This window comes from Cydia splendana, chromosome 15, assembly GCF_910591565.1.
Source record: "Cydia splendana chromosome 15, ilCydSple1.2, whole genome shotgun sequence".
Classification (NCBI taxonomy): Eukaryota; Metazoa; Arthropoda; class Insecta; order Lepidoptera; family Tortricidae; genus Cydia; species Cydia splendana.
The window spans coordinates 277096-295732 of record NC_085974.1 but is presented as its reverse complement, the minus strand read 5'-3'; the positions used below and the strand labels follow the sequence as shown (position 1 = coordinate 295732).

General features: G+C 38.8%; 1 protein-coding gene and 1 long non-coding RNA gene across 2 annotated transcripts in view; one reads left to right on the top strand and one right to left on the bottom strand.

The window, feature by feature from the left end:
* LOC134797457 (uncharacterized) overlaps positions 1 to 18637 on the bottom strand; it is a 98294-nt gene that overhangs the window by 34102 nt on the left and 45555 nt on the right. The window lies entirely within an intron of this gene.
* Positions 8531 to 10137, top strand: LOC134797424 (uncharacterized). Its single transcript, XM_063769652.1, has 2 exons — positions 8531 to 8629; positions 8808 to 10137. The coding sequence occupies exons 1-2, from the start codon at positions 8588 to 8590 to the stop codon at positions 10125 to 10127; spliced, it is 1362 nt and encodes a 453-aa protein (XP_063625722.1). The 5' UTR covers positions 8531 to 8587; the 3' UTR covers positions 10128 to 10137.

Sequence of the window (18637 nt, the reverse complement as noted above, 5' to 3'; positions counted from 1 at the left end):
TATAATTTGTTAAGGTTTTGTGAAACCCGTGCGAAGCCGGGGCGGATCGCTAGTGCTGTATAAACTTCATTCACATTGACAGAGTTTACTGAGTTCAAGTAAAGTAAAAGTTCAGTCATTGCTGTGACTTTGACCGTTCTATTTAGGAAATAGAATATGTATTAAGGCCACAAACTTGAAACTAAGTAGACGTTTGACGCTTCCTAAGCCCTCCTCGAACTTTGGAAGTTGAATGCTAAATTTCATTGCTGGAACCATATTTTATAATTGAGTGATAGGTAAATTTTAAGCATTTAACTACTTTACTAGAATACCATATATACTACGGAATGGTTGTAGCTCGTGCCTGGAGAACTAAATTGAAAACAACTCGCAACAAAGAAAATTAATCAGCGCCGAGTTGTATTCCTCTTGAGTGTACACGTTCCCATTTGTGAAGCTAACGAGCGAGGGGGAGTCAAATTCTGAAACCTTCCAACAGCGTGATCTCGAGGGCCGTGCCGCACCTAATGGCTATGGTTTAAAACGTCGGATTACATGAATCAACCAAAGAAGTTGGTTTTTGAACGGATTTAAGGATGACTCACGCTAGACCGGGCCGGGCTCGAGCCGAGTCGTCCGACATGTCATTTTCTATGACGGCTGATCGGTGATAACGTGGTGCTTTCCATAGAAAACGTAGCACCGGAAGCTCCGACCTTGCCCCGGCCCGGTCTAGCGTGAGTCATCCTTTAATGACGTGGATGCTTAATACGTTCAGGTATTTACAAATCCCTAGTCTACGGCACTAGTTTTGGATGTCCTCAGACTTGTGGTCAACGCGTCGTGTTTGGTAAGCATCTTGAATAGCACCCTTTGTCGACTGGGACTTATATTATAACTGACAAATAGTGAATCTTATCTCGTTGCAATAAGGTATACAAATCGCCAAACAACTATCACCAAGATGCGCGCTGAGGGTTACTTAGTCAACACCAATCAATTGTGTTCAAACAATTTGCAACTGATTATCTGAAACGAGGTTGTGGGTTATACGTATACAATCCTAGCTTTGAACCAATTAAATTCTTGAAACTTACTCGTATGTCCAAATTATCCTTTGATATTGACTAGCTCTTCGAAGGAGCACATTGTGGGGAAACCGCACTAATTACGACAAGACATAGGTACCTACTAAAGGCCTAATTTCACTGTTGGTTTGGACCAAAGATGGAATAGAATAGACTAGGTACTGTACTTTATTTGTAAAAAAGTGTAAAGAACAGTGCATAGGCCAATGACTCTTCAGATATCAATAACCACATTATAATAAGGATGTACCTACGTTTATCCATAGTTGAATCTTTGCACAATAAATCCAGAAATGTTTGACCTATAAATTTTGATCTGTTATGTAGTAGGAGTGATAAAATAAAACAAAGAAAACGGTATTATGGAACTCACCCCGAAATCGCGAAAAAATCCCTGCAATAGAAAATGGACCAGCCAAAATGTATAAAACATTCAAATTTTTTTTTTCGTGTTTTAGGGGTTGGTCCCATAGTAAAAGTTGCTCAGTATAATCCCAAAACCTCCCTGGCAACGGTAATGCAGTTGTTTTTTAGCCACCCTGTATTTTATTTCGTTTCATTTACCGATTCATCAAGAAAAATCTCACTGCTAAAGAAAATAACCAATCAAACGACAAAATACGTTGTCATCAGGCCATCAAAAGTTATCAAATGAACATTGTCGATACAAGCAAGGGCCTGACTCGGAGCCCTACAATAACTTGGGGCTTGTTTCCCTTTGTTGGGAAACAGTTTATTAATTGACTCGGTCCGTCAGTTTCTGTGAGGCACAGTACGTAGAATGCAGACAGTAGTTCAAAAAAAGTAACATAAGCCAGTGAGTTGTTCAACTAAATCATGAAGTACCCATAGTCTAGCTAGGCATTATAAGTTCATTCGTCGTGATTTGGTCCTGAGAAATATTTTAACTAGCTAATACTGGGACCGCAAACCAGGTTCGACGTGTTGCCTCCCTGTCACACTTACGTATGTATAGGTACTTTACAAGTGCGACAGAGAGGCAACACGTCGAACGTGGTTCGCGGATGGTCCCCTGAACCTACGAGTACAAGGATGTACCTAGCTTTCCTAAAGAAGTATTTTTAAGAGTCTCACAAGCCTAGGCGCCGCCATACAATCGAAGTTACAGTCTTATTTTAAAACGATATTCTGAAATAACATGAATTCTGACATGAACATTACGTACTCACGTATATTATTTATTTCATTTATTTGCTTATAATATTCTCGCGCAAAAAAATATATATTTCAACTGGTTTTCCAATAGCTAATATGCCGTTTATGAATATTATGAATAAGCATACTCCAACCATAAAAGGAGTACTGCCCTTGTACCCTGTAGGAGGCTGTAGGTGCCTCGCCTCATTACCGACTTGCCTCGCCCGACTCGCCCGAGGCATCTGACTCTGCCATGTTTCCCACCCCATGCTATTATGGTATCTCCCTTTCTTTTAAGGTGAATTGTTTTAAGGATTATGAGTTTCCAATGAAATTGTAAGGATAAACTCCTATATAAAGGAATTTATTTAAAAGACCGATTGTTTTGCTTTATTTAGATAAGTGGTGTTGTTAATTGAAATATATAAATTTACAATGATTCCTCCCTCGTAAAGAAAATGAATAAGGAAATGTCAAAATGATAATGTTTTATTTAGATCTAGATAGAAATCGACTCAATCAAACTTTATTTAATTTTTGCAAGTGTTACAGGGCATTTTCAACACACTAGCTCGTTAGTATTAAACATCAACTTGGACCCCTTGTAATGTAAAACAAGCTACATATTTCAATCTAAACGCGCCACATATTTATTACGGCACATAATTATGCACTAGGTACATTGTACATACGGTTATTATAACAAGCAAAGTCACATTAAAAGTAATGTTAAATTAACATCCAATCAAGAACAGATATATACAATCGAAATGCCACTCCTGCATAAAGGATGACTCACGCTAGACAGCCGTGCCCGCCTGCCCGGGCCGAGGCGTCCGACATGTCATTTTCTATGACAGCTGATCTGTGACCACGTGGTACTTTCCATAGAAAACGAAGCGCCGGCAGCTCCGGCCTGGCCCCGGCCCGGTTGGTAGTGCTACTGCGCCACATTTCTGCAATGAACTTGTGGGGTTCAAGTAGGTAACTAGGTACTCGCACTAATTCCACGGAGACTTACTTATGAGTAGGGCATGCTCCCGGGAATTCCCGGTTCTCATATTCCCGGGAATTCCCGGGAATTTTATAGTGTCAAAAGAACCGGTACTGAAGACGCGGTACCGGTACTTCCCGGTTCTCATCATATGACTATTTATTCCCAATTCAATAGTATTAATGTTTTAGTACTTTAGCTCGGGACATTAAATAACATTTAATAATGGTGCTATGAAACTGGGGACCCAAATAACCCGACAAACTAACCTAGTAACGTAGGCATTCGTGCAGGCAGGCCGTGCCGTCATAGCGCTGAGTGCATCGACTACGCTACGGCCGTGTTGTGGCTCGGCCCAGGCGGAGGCAAAGTGTGCCGGTTAATTTCTTAAAATAGGTTGGAACGCCAATTAAGTGTTTTTTTTTTTAATAAAATAAGTCATTTATTAATTCTTATGCAATTATTTATATGAAAAAAAAGTCATTCATAAAGATTGTACGCTAACACAAACAATTTCTTAAAAGTAATCAATAGATGCCTTGAGAACCGGGAAGAACCGGGAATCCCGGTTCCGGCCATGCCCAGAACCGGGAAATGAAATTCTTGGTACCGGGGCCGGTACTGCATGCCCTACTTATGAGATTATTTAAAATCCTATTGTTGGCTTTTTGCTCGAGATTTTCTTGTATAAGTTGACGACCGGTCTGGCCTAGTGGGTAGTGACCCTGCCTGTGAAGCCGATGGTCCTGGGTTCGAATCCCAGTAAGGGCATTTATTTGTGTGATGACACCACAGACCAACCCCTATAGACATAGCTTATAGGACGACTCGCGGCCTCCACTCGTGCGAGCAATAGCGCTTATAAAATATTTCACGCGCGCCGCTCCGATCAGTTGCGTCCAAATTCACGACCTGTTAACAGTGTGCGCGTGTTTACGAAAATAAATCGCAATTTATTCAAATCATGGGATTTTGCAGTGTGAAATGGTGTGGCAAGTCATCTAAGACTTCCAGTTATAAAACAGATGGAATAACATTCCACAGGTAAGTCAAAATCACTATTTTGTTGAAAATTATTTCTTGTCCGCGGGGTTCATTTTATACTGGTCAATGTGGTTGTACTGAGCGGCAGTGAAGTGGCCCGTCCTTTTCCGTCAACTTGAAAATGCAATGTGCTATCCCTTTCACGTCAACAACTAGTGATGTGACGGTGATGGTTTTGTCAATTGCGGTAAATTCGTGCTTTCGCTCGAACCATATTGTACCATTTTAAGAAATGTAAAAGATAATTGTGATTCTCTTTCATTTTTAATTGAGAATAAATAAAATTGATCTGTAAAATCTATAGTTTTAATTAGGTAGTTGGTAGTTTATCTTAGTGGGTATATGTAGTGTGTAGTTTAGTTTTTAGTTAGTAGTACCATTATTGAGGTAGCATCAAAATAAGAAAATGATCATATTTTAGCAGGTTTTCAGAGCAACGCCCATGTGACATTCTCCTAGTTGCAAGCGCCATTAGTTAGTAGTATAGTTTCCATAGGCTGCGTTTGCCACCAAAGAGTATTTTTGAAATTCATGATTGATTTATTAATAATAAATTAATGATGTAATTTTTTTTTAAGAAGCCAGGTGAGCAGTTAGGTCACGAGATGGACCTGATGATGAACTTTGAAGAAGTGCAAGGGAACTCGGTGATGGTTTGTGATAGACACATGTTGTGTGGGTTTGTTAGAATCCTCTAGGTGAGCAGTAAGGTCTTGGGTCACGAGATGGACCTGATGATGAACTGAAATGGACTTCGACGAAATGTGAAATTTATTACACATTTATATTATTTTATATTTGTTTATGTTATTGCCGTAACCAAACTAATTTTACAGATGTGCTGGGATCATATACAAAATTGTCGCGTCGGTTTATTCGTAAACGTAGGTACTTAGATGCTTTAAATAGATTATGCATGGTTGTTTAGTATGAATTAGACTAGGAAAATAATACAGTATTTTTCATTAGCATGCATGCATTGGTGTATAGCGGCTTTTGCCTTTGTGTCAGTGACGTGGTGCCTCAACGGTACTACTGTAGAAAACAGTGTTAATAAAAACTGAATATCTGAGAGACCGAGCTTTGCACAGCAAACATAAAAATCTAAAATGCGCGTTTTCCTAGAGTTAAAACGCCTCGCCTCCGTAAACCCCCATATAGCAAATTTCATCGAAATCGTTACAGTTTTTCTTATGTTTACAATCTTAGCTCATTAATAATATGCAAAGTAACATTTTTAGATACATTTTTAAAGTACCTAATGAATGATTATATTGTATGAATATTCTGAAGTAATTAATCTGTGGACTTTATTGATAACAATTATTTTACCACAACAGATTACGGTACCATTGGTACCAGTACCACTGCAAGTAATGAACATGTCCCATCCCTACGCTTACACGTGTCAGCGCGCCACGACCAATCGCAACGCCGGGAGCACCCCTCCCGCGCCTCACAGTTTGGTGATTTGCGTCGCGAACAAAATGGCCAATATTAGGTTTCTAGTCGGGTGTTCTGTGGATGACACAGATATTTGTTCCTGAGTCATGGTTGTTTTCTATGTATTTAAGTATTTATATATTATATATATATCGTTGTCTGAGTACCCTCAACACAAGCCTTCTTGAGCTTACTGGGGGACTTGGTCAATCTGTGTAAGAATGTCCTATAATATTTATTTATTTATTATTATTATTTATAAGTGAGCGTTTTATTATATTGTACGTCTAAGGAATATGATTATTGTAACGGTGCGTGTAACGAAGCGTTACACTATCGACCTTCATACTATTTCTGGCACCATACAAATTCTAAATTCCCTTTTGAAATTCAAATCCTATTCCAAATTCCATTCAATGATTTTTATTTTCAGTTCGATCACATACTCTGATCGATCAACATCATTTAATCTAACAGACTGTACTTCCCAAGTTTCTAAACACGACCGTTTAAGTGTGATTTTTATTAGTAAACGTAATAATTCATAAGTGCGTGCAGTTCAGTATAGTGCTCGTTTTGTGGCCCTGCACACCTTCCAGATATATATCTACATCATCACCAAGGCACATATTGTAAGTTATTTGATTTCTAACCTTCTGAATTACGAAAGTGTTTTTATACATACCTATCTGTTAACACGTAACCTGGTTTGTTACAGGTGCCTTTTTATTTAAATAATAAATACCCCTCATCGCTCTGGATCCTGCCTTTTCATTCCCATCATCCCCGTGAGGCTCCTCTACCTGCCCCCTCACAATTATCACAGTGACTATAATATACAGTGTGGAAAGATAAGTCGGGCCCTGGAGGGAAACTACCTTAAATCCTTAAGCTGGCTCATTTTACTTAAAGGAGGCATTCCTTTATTTTAAAAAAGAAACAAAACTGCATTCATGGTATAATAATATACTCCGCCTGGTACTCTATTCCGAGATTCGCGTATGACCTAACTGACACGGGCCTACGTCATCATGCTGTTTACAGGTTCTCAAACTTTAAAATGTGGGAGAATTTTAACCAACGGTGAAAATTATTTTAACGGCATTAATTTTAAGTTACTCCTGTAGAAACATAGTAAAATAAAACAAATCTAATGTATTAAATTAAACTTTATTTATCTATACAAGACAAACGTTTAAAAAACTAATTCACAGTTACACATTAATTACCAAGCTTACGACGTGAAAAGTTTGGAAAACACTGCGACTGCTGACACTGAGCGAGAAGGTAATAACAATTAACACGCGTTCGACAAGGATGACGGTCAGGGCATGAAGTTATCTAGATCTGAATTGTCAAATGTGACAGCGCTATCCTGTGTTGCCAGTAATGTAAACAGAATTACCCGAACGTCTGAAATTTCTTTCGTGAATCGGAAGATATTGCTAACGAATAATTAAAAATGACGTGTTATTGTAAAATTTAAGATAAAATACATTATAAATGAAAATTATAAAATTATAAAGAAATATTTTAACTTATTAACCATAGCTATAATGTACCCATGTAACATGTTATGTTGAAATAAAGTGGCAATGTTATTGTGACGTAGGCCCTCTCGCTTGCCTCGCCCGGGACTCAAACCGACTAAAAATTCCAAAAAATAAACACTCGCAATTTGATTCTACTAGTCGATACAGTTAATGTTAATGATAACATTTCTCCAAGAAACATTAGGTCTTATACTCGTCTGTCGTATAAAATATCCATAAAATCTAATATTTAGTACTCATATTTTTTTTAGACAAGCCAAATTGAAGAAAAAAAGAAAAATCTTTACATGCAGTTTTGTTTCTTTTAAAAAATAAAGGAATATCTCATTTAAGTAAAATGAGCCGGCTTAAGGATTTAAGGTAGTTTCCCTCCAGGGCCCGACTTATCTTTCCACACTGTATATCATAGTATTATTCAAACAGCATGGGTACGATGGCACCCGTCATCTCAGGACAATTTTGCTAGATTTTGAGTTTTAAATTAAATTAAATATAATTTATTATCAGGCAACTAAGGCCCATCGAATTTAATATAGGTACATACCTACATACAATAGTAAAATTCTTAAAAGCTAAAAATCATCAAGGTTATAAATTGTATGTATGTAGATAACATCTGTCACCGTACCCATGCTGTTTCAAGAAAACTTTAATAAAGTTAGTTATTCCATATTGGGTCTGAAATACGTTACAGATGGTACACCCAACCTAAGTGTGCGAAGTGGATAATATTATGCAAAGATCCAATTTCCGGTAAAAATGGAGGTCGAAGGCGCGTGATTTATCTCCACGAACCTTTTTACGGGTCCCTAATCAGGGTCATAATTACCGCCATCCACGGAACCCAATTACCGATCGCCCGATCCACGCTTTGCATCTACCAAGTTATAATAGGTACAACCTATGTTTAGTAATCACAACCTTATGCTAGACGAATACGACTCAAGTTTGCTTAGCTGGGGTTTGCGAACCGCAAAATAATGACGACGCGTGTAAGCGATCGATTTAAAAAAAAAGTGAGAGTAATCAAAATGACTTTTAATTCGGAGCGATAAGGCTCTTTTTGAAATGTAGCGGCCGGCGGTAACGTTACGTGTGTAGTTGTGTATGGATATTTTGTTTCAAGGAAACGGGCTGCTGGTGTCTGTGTGAGTGAACGCACTCGTATTCAACGAACACAAAAGTTAATTGTGTATGTTGGCGTTTGGCGTACGCACAGGGCCAGGGCCCCACGGGTGTCGGGCATTCAGTATCGGCTGTAACGCCGGTGGGGATGCAAGTGTCGAGTGTTGGATTATTCGCGTCAGTGTATAAGTACCGTCAGCATGGCAAGTGAGACAAAACGGAGAAAAGTGGTTCCCGCTGAGGTGAGGCATTTTTTCGTTTTAAATGTTTGTTAGTTTACTCACGTGGCGCGATAACGCGAAATGATTTGTTGTTGAATATTTGGTTTCTTAATTGGTGTTAATTTAAATATACCTACGCAATTATTAGCATGTAGAAGAAATGTGTTTATAATAACATGTGCTTTGTTGTTTATTACAGGGCCGTGCTATCATTGCTAAAGTTTTCCACTTTCTTAAAGACGAATATAAGTTCACGGAACTTTATAAAGAACCACATTGTGATTTATCACATTTGCGCAACATATCCAAGCGCACCGCGGAAGCAACGGGCACAAGTCAAAGAACAGTACAGAAAATATTGCAAGAAGAAAGAAACCTTCCCAGTGGATCTGCTAAATTTCCATCACCACACAAAAACAAACAAAAAAGAGCCGGTAAAGTAGATATTAACGATCGCCTAGCTTATACCATACGAAGCTCAATACGTAATTCTTATGTCAAACTTAAACAAATACCGACAGTAAAAAAAGTGAGACAGACCTTAAATGAACAAATCGGTCACGATGCATGCCCAGCAACGATTCGTAAGTTATTATTGAAACTGGGCTACACGTGGACTAAGTCAGACACTGGTCGAAAAGTTTTGATTGAGCGACATGACGTCCAAATGTGCAGATTACAATATTTGAAAAAAATTACTGAATACCGCTCCCAAGGTCGGCCTATTGTTTATACTGACGAAAGTTACGTCACGACGAAAAATGTTAAATGTGGCTCACGAGCCCCACACGTAGCTAGGTATATTTTAGCACACGCTGGAACTTCAGATGGCTTCATTGAGAACGCCTGTTTACTTTACCAAGCACTTACACTTAGCGGAGATGATTATTCAAAGAAGAACTTTGATTTTTACCAAAAATGGCTGGATGAAAAATTGCTACCAAATTTACCGGATCGTTCTGTGGTAGTGTTAGACAACACATCATTCGATAACATTTTCGTGGAGACTCTGCCGACTATGCATGCAAATAAATCTGAAATGGAGGCATGGTTGTCGTCCAAGAACATACCTTTCGAGGCAAACTTACGCCAAATTGAGTTATACGACATAATAAGACAGAACAAAAGAGCTTTTACTACATACAAAATCGATAACTACATCAAGAATAAGGGATTCGAAGTACTGCGCCTGCCTCCACACCACCCTGAGCTCAACGCCATATTGAACATATGGGACACCGTTAAAAACGATATCGTTACCGTCGACCATGATGTAGCTTACACGGAAAAAATCATTCGCCATGGTGTTGAAAACATAACTCGTGAAACATGGCGCAATACCTGCGACACAGTAATTAAGAAAGAAAATGAATATTTGGAGTACTTTGACACTGGATTTGTATACCTAGCCAATTTGCAGGACGAAAGTGAGGGAGAAACAGCATCTGAACCTACTGAATCTGAAGGTGACGCTAGTGAAGCGAGTGATTGTGACGAGTCAACTTTTGTGGATGAGTAATTAAATAATTAAGTACATACTCGAATTAATCTCATCTTTCATTAACCACATTCCTCCTTAATCCCTTTGTACCTAATTTACAGGCTGCGGCCAAAAGGAGCCGAAAAAAATGAGCAACCGCCGTTGAGTCTAGGTCTTATTAAAATTGGTTTAAATAGTTTAATAATGGAATCTCACGAAAAATAAACTAATACTAATACTTTATATATTACACAAGTCAAAATGTATTATTAAATTTAACATTTGTATAACAATTCAATCTATTTAAAGACATCTTATAATTTCTCTGATAACTAGCTTAACATTATATGTATGTAGGATGCGCGGATAGAAACGTAAGAAGTGAATGAGAGATAGACTGATAGAACGAACTGTTGAATGAACGATGTGTGAATGAGAGAGTATAATGCCGAGTGTCAGTGTGTGTGAAAGGGATGGCAAAACGCCGTGGGCAGAATTTGAATTGTAACCGGACATTCGAAGAGACTGATTTCGTACGCAATAATGTGACGGTGTAATTTCTGTGTTTTGATTAAAAAATATAAGTTTTATTAGTATTTTGAGCTGTTTGTGTTCGCCCGACCCACATGTGTTTGTAAGACTTTTCAATGATGCCTACTTGAATTTGAATAAAGAATATTTTCAAATTTTGAATCTAACATTTTGTTTCTCTTCATCAAAAAGCTGGAAATAGATGATTAAATATTACATCAACACAAGACGAAAAAAATTGAGTAAAATAACTTATACATGTTGTTTTGTGGCCCAAAAATACGTTGACAAAAAGAGAGAGTTTTTATTAAAACAAAATGTATTATATTCAAAATATTGTCCTTTAGCTTTGATACACAAACGTTTGTTAAAATTATCAATAATATGCCTAAGAAAAAAAATTCAACGTATTTTTGGGCCACCATATTTTATTTATGTGCGCTGAGTTTGCTAACGCTACTGGCTCACGCACCCTAGCACGTGTTCACAGCTTACTACTACACGAGCAGGTTGCACGGTGTTTTGAGATAACACATAGACAGTATAGACACTGATATTAATGGAATTTGAGCTCTATTGCTTACGCCATTCAGTTTAAAGCAGTTTGGTGTTCGTTTCGCTAGCGGCGTAGCTGGCCGCCAAATGAAATAGTCGGTACGTAATAACTTTTATAGTGCATTGTAGGTGATTGTAGTGACTCTTTATTTTTGCAGTGTAATATATTTGAATTAAGCTTGGGTTTGGGTTGTTCTGCCTTCCCCAACACGTTTAACAACTGAATGTTAATATTATTATCAATGTTATTATTCACATCATATTGACAATAACTAGTTTAAACTTATATTTTACTGTGCGAGAATACGAAGGTAAATGAGTTTTCGAATGTAATGTATTAAATTGTGTACAAATGCCAAATTATCTGTCTGACGCTTTACCGCGACTAAACCGATTTCAATAAAATTACTTTGAAACAGAAAATACTTACCAGAAAAAAACAAATAAAATGTTAAAAACCTAATCGCAGAAAACTCTAATTTAACTAAGTACTTACCTACTCAAATAGGTGAAATATTGACGCCGAGAGCCTAAATAACGAAAATAGCACGTTTGACGGCCGTGTCATAAAAGCCCACTTTAAAACAATATTTCGTGCCGTTTCACCTTTCCTTAATTTCAATAACATGATATGACAATGAATCGTGGCTAAACGGCTACCTGGACTGATAACAAACATAAAGGATGACTCACGCTAGACCGGGCCGGAGCTTCCGGCGCTTCGTTTCCTATTTAAAGCACCACGTGATCACCGATCCGTCATAGAGAATGACATGTTAAGAAGAGCCGGCCGCAAAATTTTTAACCGACTTGATACCACGATGAAATGCACAATGGTTTCCCAGAAAAGTTATGCTAAGTCCGAATTCGATAGTCTGCCACGGCGGAACTTGCCGAAAGTACGAAAAAGAAGGCCACTTCCGGTGCGAAAAAAGGGGCTGATTTAACCCATCTGATACCGAGATAGTAGTTATGGCAGCAGTTAGAAATTTACATGTAGACACAGAAAAGCGAAGTCTGCCACTATTTTTTTTGCCGGAAGTGCTTGGCAGACGCTCTCAAAGGTGACCATCGGGACCCCTAAATTAACCCATCTGATACCACCATGAAACCAATGCCAGTCGGTAGGTATGAACTCTCATGTCAGGAATATATAAGTCTGCCAAGGCTTTTCCTGCCGAAACACCATGGCAGACGAGATTATGTAAGCAAGGTCGCCATCGGTTACCCTACACTAACCCATCTGATACCACCATGAAACCAATTCCATTCGGTAGGTATGTACCCCCATTTTAGGAATATATAAGTCTGCCAAGGTTTTTCCTGCCGAAACACCTTGGCAGACGAGATTATATGCAAGATGACCATCGGTTACCGTACACTAACCCATCTGATACCGCCATGAAACCAATTCCAATCGGTAGGTATGAGCCCTCATTTCATGAATATATAAGTCTGCCAAGGCCTTTCCTGCCGAAACTCCTTGACAGACGAGATTATGTAAGCAACATCCGCATCCGTGGGACCGGTATACGTGATTACTGTAGGCTTATTTATTACTTTATGCTTTTACATATTTGTATATTATTATGTTATTAATATATTTATAATTTATTAAACCTATACCTAATACATTGGGAATTCATTAACTGCTTACGGCAGTAGTAGGGAGTAGTGGGTGAGTTCTGGCTCACTTAGCCAGGCCAACAGTCCCTCCCCCTTTTTTCCCTTGTTGAGGCCCTGCAACCTTACCTTGAACCCAACCTAATGACATTGTAGCTCGAATCTAACCTAATCTTCTCATTTTTATTGCTTTTAGAAAATATTCTAATAACAATTATCTACTTTTGCAAAGTTAAATGTTGAATTCTTTATTTCGCAAAATGGAATTTTAATGTGACTATAATGTATGTGCAATCTACTTAGAAACTGGGTTTAGAAATATAAAAACACACATTTTATATAGGATAATAAGTTTATTCAAGTAATATTCTGAACATATGAGATATAGTAACATCATTACTTATTCTGTGTACAGTGGAGAAAACATGCAAGTTGACATTTTTCGTTTTAAAATAAAGATAAACTAAACAGTATTTGCCACAAACCGATGTTAAAAAACTTTGCAGTTGTTGGTTGGCATAATACCATCTCTTACAATTTCTCTTCATTAACATTTTATGATACCTTCCTGTTTTTATTTACTTATTTTAATTTTTTACTTTTTATGTGATCGGTACTTCATTTATTTTAGATTTTGGGCTAATATTAGTTTGTTAACCGACTTCCAAATCTCAAAGAAGGAGGTTATCAATTCGGTTGTATGTTTTTTTTATTTTTTATTTTTTTATGTTTGTTACTCTATATCTCCGTCATTCCTGGACCGATTTTGAAAATTAGTTTTTTGATTGTATGTATATGCATACAGATTGGTTCCGTTTTTGTCAAAACCCAGTTCTGATGATGGGATCCATGAGGAATCGAGGGAACTCCTCAAATTTTAAACGCATACATATAGTGATTTTTGGGTTTTTATCATCAAATTAAGCATACACATTCAAAAAAGTGACATTTGATGAAGTGCAACTGCTGATGATGATCAGAACGGAACTCTTCAACGACGCATAGTTCACGTTTGGCGATTTGTCGTCTTCGTTATGTTTGTTAAGCAAGTCAAGTTTTTAAGCCACATTTTTGTCAAGCTCGAGTTCTGATGATGGGATCCATGAGGAATCGAGGGAACTCCTCAAATCTTAAAGGCATGAGTATAGATTTTTTTTGTATTTTCATCATAAAATCAAGCATTTACATTAAAAACTGTCGCATTTGATGAAGTGGAACTGCTGATGATAACCAGAACAAAACTCTTCAACGACGCATAGTACACGTTTGGTGATTTCTAATTTCGATTTTGACTTGGACTGCGACCCGGACTCGGACCCAGAACCGGACTCATACCCGGATCCGGTTCGGACCCGGACTCGGACCCGGACTTGGAATCGAACTCGGACCCGGACTCGGACTCGGACACGGACTCGGACTAGGACCCGGACTCGGACTCGGACCCGGACTCGGAACCGGACTCGGACTCGGCCCCGGACACGGACTCGGACACGGATTCGGACCCGGACTCGGACTCAGACTCGGACCCGGACTCGGACCCGGACCTTGACCCGGAAAACCACTATAATATATATTATATTATAATTATTATTATTACACGTAAATTTGTTCACGAAGAAACCGTGTACCGACTCTTCATGCCATTATATTTTTAATTTGCTGTTATTCTCTACAAATCGACACTAAAAGTATCAAAATATCAAAATATGGAGTTCCGTTTGAGAAAGAAGCAAAACAATTTTGTCTTTGACAGTAATTGAATTATTGTGTGATTTTGAAAGCTAGACAATTCAAGATTTATATTTTTACTCACAAAGACAACACAGAAATTCAATCTCAAATGTAAACCTTCGAACAATTTCCATACATTGACGACATCACTCAAAATTCTTCTTCAAGTCAGATGCCCGCTGGGGCTGCACCGGAGCACACGTATAATTCTTCAAATAAAAATGACAGCTTGATTTGACATTAAATCATATACGCACACGAGAAAGTATACCAGTAGATAAATTGTATTTCAAAAAATAGGGTACATAAATATCAGCTCGCGTCTCCTTTAAATTTGATTTGCTGTTATTTACGGGTCATAATGGTTGAAAACCTCAGTAAACTATCCTAAAACAATACGATTACAGTCGAATTTAAGTATTATGTTCCTTCAAATCAAAACTCGCTTAAAATGAAAAAAGTTTAAAGACTCATCCTTTACTGATTGGGATTAATTTTCATTTTGCGTCATTTTAAAAACGTATTTGACTTCTGTACGTCAATTAATTTTGATGACAATTGTAATCTTGTAATATATTATAGAACTTTTATCTTAAAATATTGCCTATTAACAGGAAGCGTTATGTAATTCGTATAAGTAATACTTGAAAGTCTTGTACCTAGATCTGTAATACCATGGATTGCGACGAATAAATGATTATGATTATGCCGTTCGTTCCGTCTATATGTATAATGCGTGTACGTGCTGTTCTCTGAAAATCTTTAAGAAAAAATAACGGCTAGACCAGCACGAAGTACTAGCGAGTTTTTGCGGCTTTGGAGACCGAGATAAAGCTTACAGGCCAATACCGCTGTGGCCTGGTTATTGTTATGTATACCTATGTATCAAATGTTTTTAAAAAAAATTTACTATAAAAAGCAATGTTTTATTTCGATTAGGTCTACATTTTGTGCATATTGCATATCTGAAGTATTTTCGTACTAAACTTGAAACTTTCGTTGAAACTAAATAAAATAATTATTCCTAATATACAGTCACCTGCAATTTATGTTACACAACACACAACGAAGGCCGCAAAAATATCTGACACGATCTTATTTGTAGAACCATAAGAGCATGTCATATATTTTTGCGGCCTTCGAAGAGTAGGTACCGGTCATTATCACCAACTTTGCCCGCATTTAAAAAAAACACGAATTTCTCAAAAAAAAAACAAATCGTAATTACTTTTTTTGCTCAGCACGTCCATTGTGATCAAACGCATCAGTTTATTTGAAGAAAAAATATTTTTATCGTGTTTTTACCCATTTTTTTGCATTTTAGAGGGTGGGCAAAGATATCCGGAGTTTTCGCCAACATTGCCCACGTCAATTTGGTATTAGAATACAGCTCGTATGATGATGATGTCTAAGGATCACTGGTTTTGGGCAATCCTACCATTCCCTGTTAATAACTTAGCGATAAGTGTAAAAACTTTTAAATAAATTTGCTGGGCAATGTTTCCTACCCGTTTTTGCTCATTTCCATATAAGGCTCGCCTAAGCATTTTACAAGGGCTAGGGTTGTCACTTTTGAGAAAATCTGTTACAATAGTTTAATGGCCAAAAATATGATTTTTGCTGTGTTTTCATTAGTTAACGGGATAAAACATCTAAGTAAAGGATAATAAGACAAATTAAATACAGTATATATTTATAAACTTACTTTAGTGTACAAACATAACCTTATTTTACATGCGAAGTTGGGTAAATTAGATGAAAGTGACAACCCTAATCCGTTTTTGGTGGTGGGCAATGTTGGAATGGATGCCAAATCACCGGATTACTTTGCCCACCGCTAAAACTCGCTAAAAATTACAAATTAAAGATATCTTATTGATACTGTTTTAACACCCCCTGGCACTGATTAAAATAACCGACTTGGTTTCACATTACATCTCAAAACTTTTTGAAGTGAAAATTTCTTTAGCGGCGTGTAATAGTGCCCTTGCGGCCTATTTGCTGAATAAATGTTGAAGTTTGAAGTTTGCATGCCAAGTTTCGTGCTTTCTGCCGGATGGGACAGGATTTAGGATGGGTCAGACCAGGACCGCATTTTTGCAGGTTCATCTTTTATTAGCCAGACTCTACCTCCATACTAAATCGAGCTAAGGAGTCGCACTATAAAGAAATATTGAACATTTTCTTTCAAGTTGATATACAGGGTGTCCATGCATTAGGGTATTTATATTCAATATTCAATAATTTATTCATAAAATCAATACAATTTTACACTTCAATGGTATTTAGAACCAGTATACAAAGTATCATAACAAATTACGATTTTTTTACTTTGGAGCAACCTGTATGTGTTAGTAGCTCCTGAGGTAATAAATAGTATGACTAGATTTTGCCCTGTGCGCGGGGCCCGAGGGCCCCGCGGTCTTCTTGTAGTTTGTTGTTGGTGCTGTTGTTTTTGTTGTAGTAGTAGTAGTAGTAGTTTGTTTTCCAAAGGGAAAAAGAAATAAAGTTGTACTTTTGCTAGGACGAAAAGATCCGCGTGAAAGCACTACATTCCCGCAGCTCGGCCTGGCCTCGCGTGCTTGGGAACTCGTAAGGGACGCTCCGGGCCTTCGGCCCTACGCGGAGCTCGGCCTTCGTCCTTCGCTGGGTTTCGAAGCTCAGCGTCGGGCCTTCGGCCCGCCGCTTCGCTTATTAAAACAGTTGGGAGGGTTGGTTTTGCTTCGGGGCTTAAGCGGGAAGTTGGAGCTTAAACACGACCCAATAGGAAAAGTGTCTTAGACAAGCGAAACGGCGGGCCGAAGGCCGAAGGCCGTAGGCCAACTTCCCCCTCTCGTGTGACGCTTCGGGCCTTCGGCCCTACGTGGAGCTCGGCCTTCGGCCTTCGCGAGCCTCGACGCTTCGCCGTCGGGCCTTCGGCCCGCCGGCTTCGCTTATCAAGACAGTTGACTTTGTAGAACGCTTGGGGGAACTGCATTCACGCAGCTCGGCCTTCGGCCTCGCGTTTTGGGAGTCGGGGTGGAGGCTCCGGGCCTTCGGCCCTCCGCCGGGGTCGGCCTTCGGCCTCCCGGCCTGAAGCTCGCCCTTCGGGCTCGCTTAACACACTTTTTGTATAGGATTTTGCTTTGTTCGTCATTCCCGCAGCTCGGCCTTCGGCCTCGCCCAAAATTACTGGGGGCGGGGCACGCTTGGATATTCGGATTGAAGCTCCGGGCCTGACGGCCTGAAGCTCGCCCTTCGGGCTCGCTTAACCTACTTGGAAATTTGAATTTTGCCCTTGTCGCCCGCCATTTTGGATTTTTCCAAAAAAATTTTTTACATGGTAATGCTGCGCCCCCTAGCTCGCCGCATGCCAAATCTCAGCGCACTCGGACCAACTTGAAAAATTAAAAAAAAAGTCGGCCATTTTGAAATTTTTTAAATGCAGTTTGCTGTGTTTCGGGGCCCTCTATGACATTTGGTCGAGCACCCCCCACCTACCTCGCACCGTTTAAAAGTTGCCATACAAAATTAAAATGACCATTATTTCCGCCATCTTGGATTTTTTCCAAAAATTTTTTTTTCATAGGAATCTAGAGGCTTCTATCTCTCGCCATGCCAATCTCAGCGCGCTCGGACCAACTTGAAAAAAAAAAAAAAAAAAGTCGGCCCGTTTGAAAATTTTTAAATGCAGTTTATTTTGTCTCGGGGCCCTCTATGACATTTGGTCGAGCACCCCCTACCTATCTCGCACCGTTTAAAAGTTGCCATACAAAATAAAAGGGGCCATTTTTTCCGCCATCTTGGATTTTTTCGAAATTTTTTTTCCCATACGAATCTAGAGGACCCCGAGATTCCGTGACCAAAATTTCAGCGCGCTAGGACAAACTTGAAAAAATTAAAAAAAAAGTCAGCCATTTTGAAAAAAAATGGCGGCGTCAAAAACTGCCAGGGACCCTCTATGACATTTGGTCGAGCACCCCCCACCTACCTCCCACCGTTTGGCCGGGCCGTCGAACATTTTTCTGACCGGAAGCGGTAGGCCAAAAGTCGGAATTTTCTGAAGTCACGAGACCGCCCTCTATACGACCGTACCAAAGTCTAACACCCCACGAACCTCCTTCTGGGAG

What these genes read in the sequence shown, in the direction of transcription:
- LOC134797424 (XM_063769652.1), top strand. Translation starts at nt 8,588, where the DNA reads ATGGCAAGTGAGACAAAACGGAGAAAAGTGGTTCCCGCTGAG. An exon ending in GAAAAGTGGTTCCCGCTGAG is followed by an intron (nt 8,630 to 8,807) that starts GTGAGGCATTTT and finishes TGTTTATTACAG; the next exon opens with GGCCGTGCTATCATTGCTAA.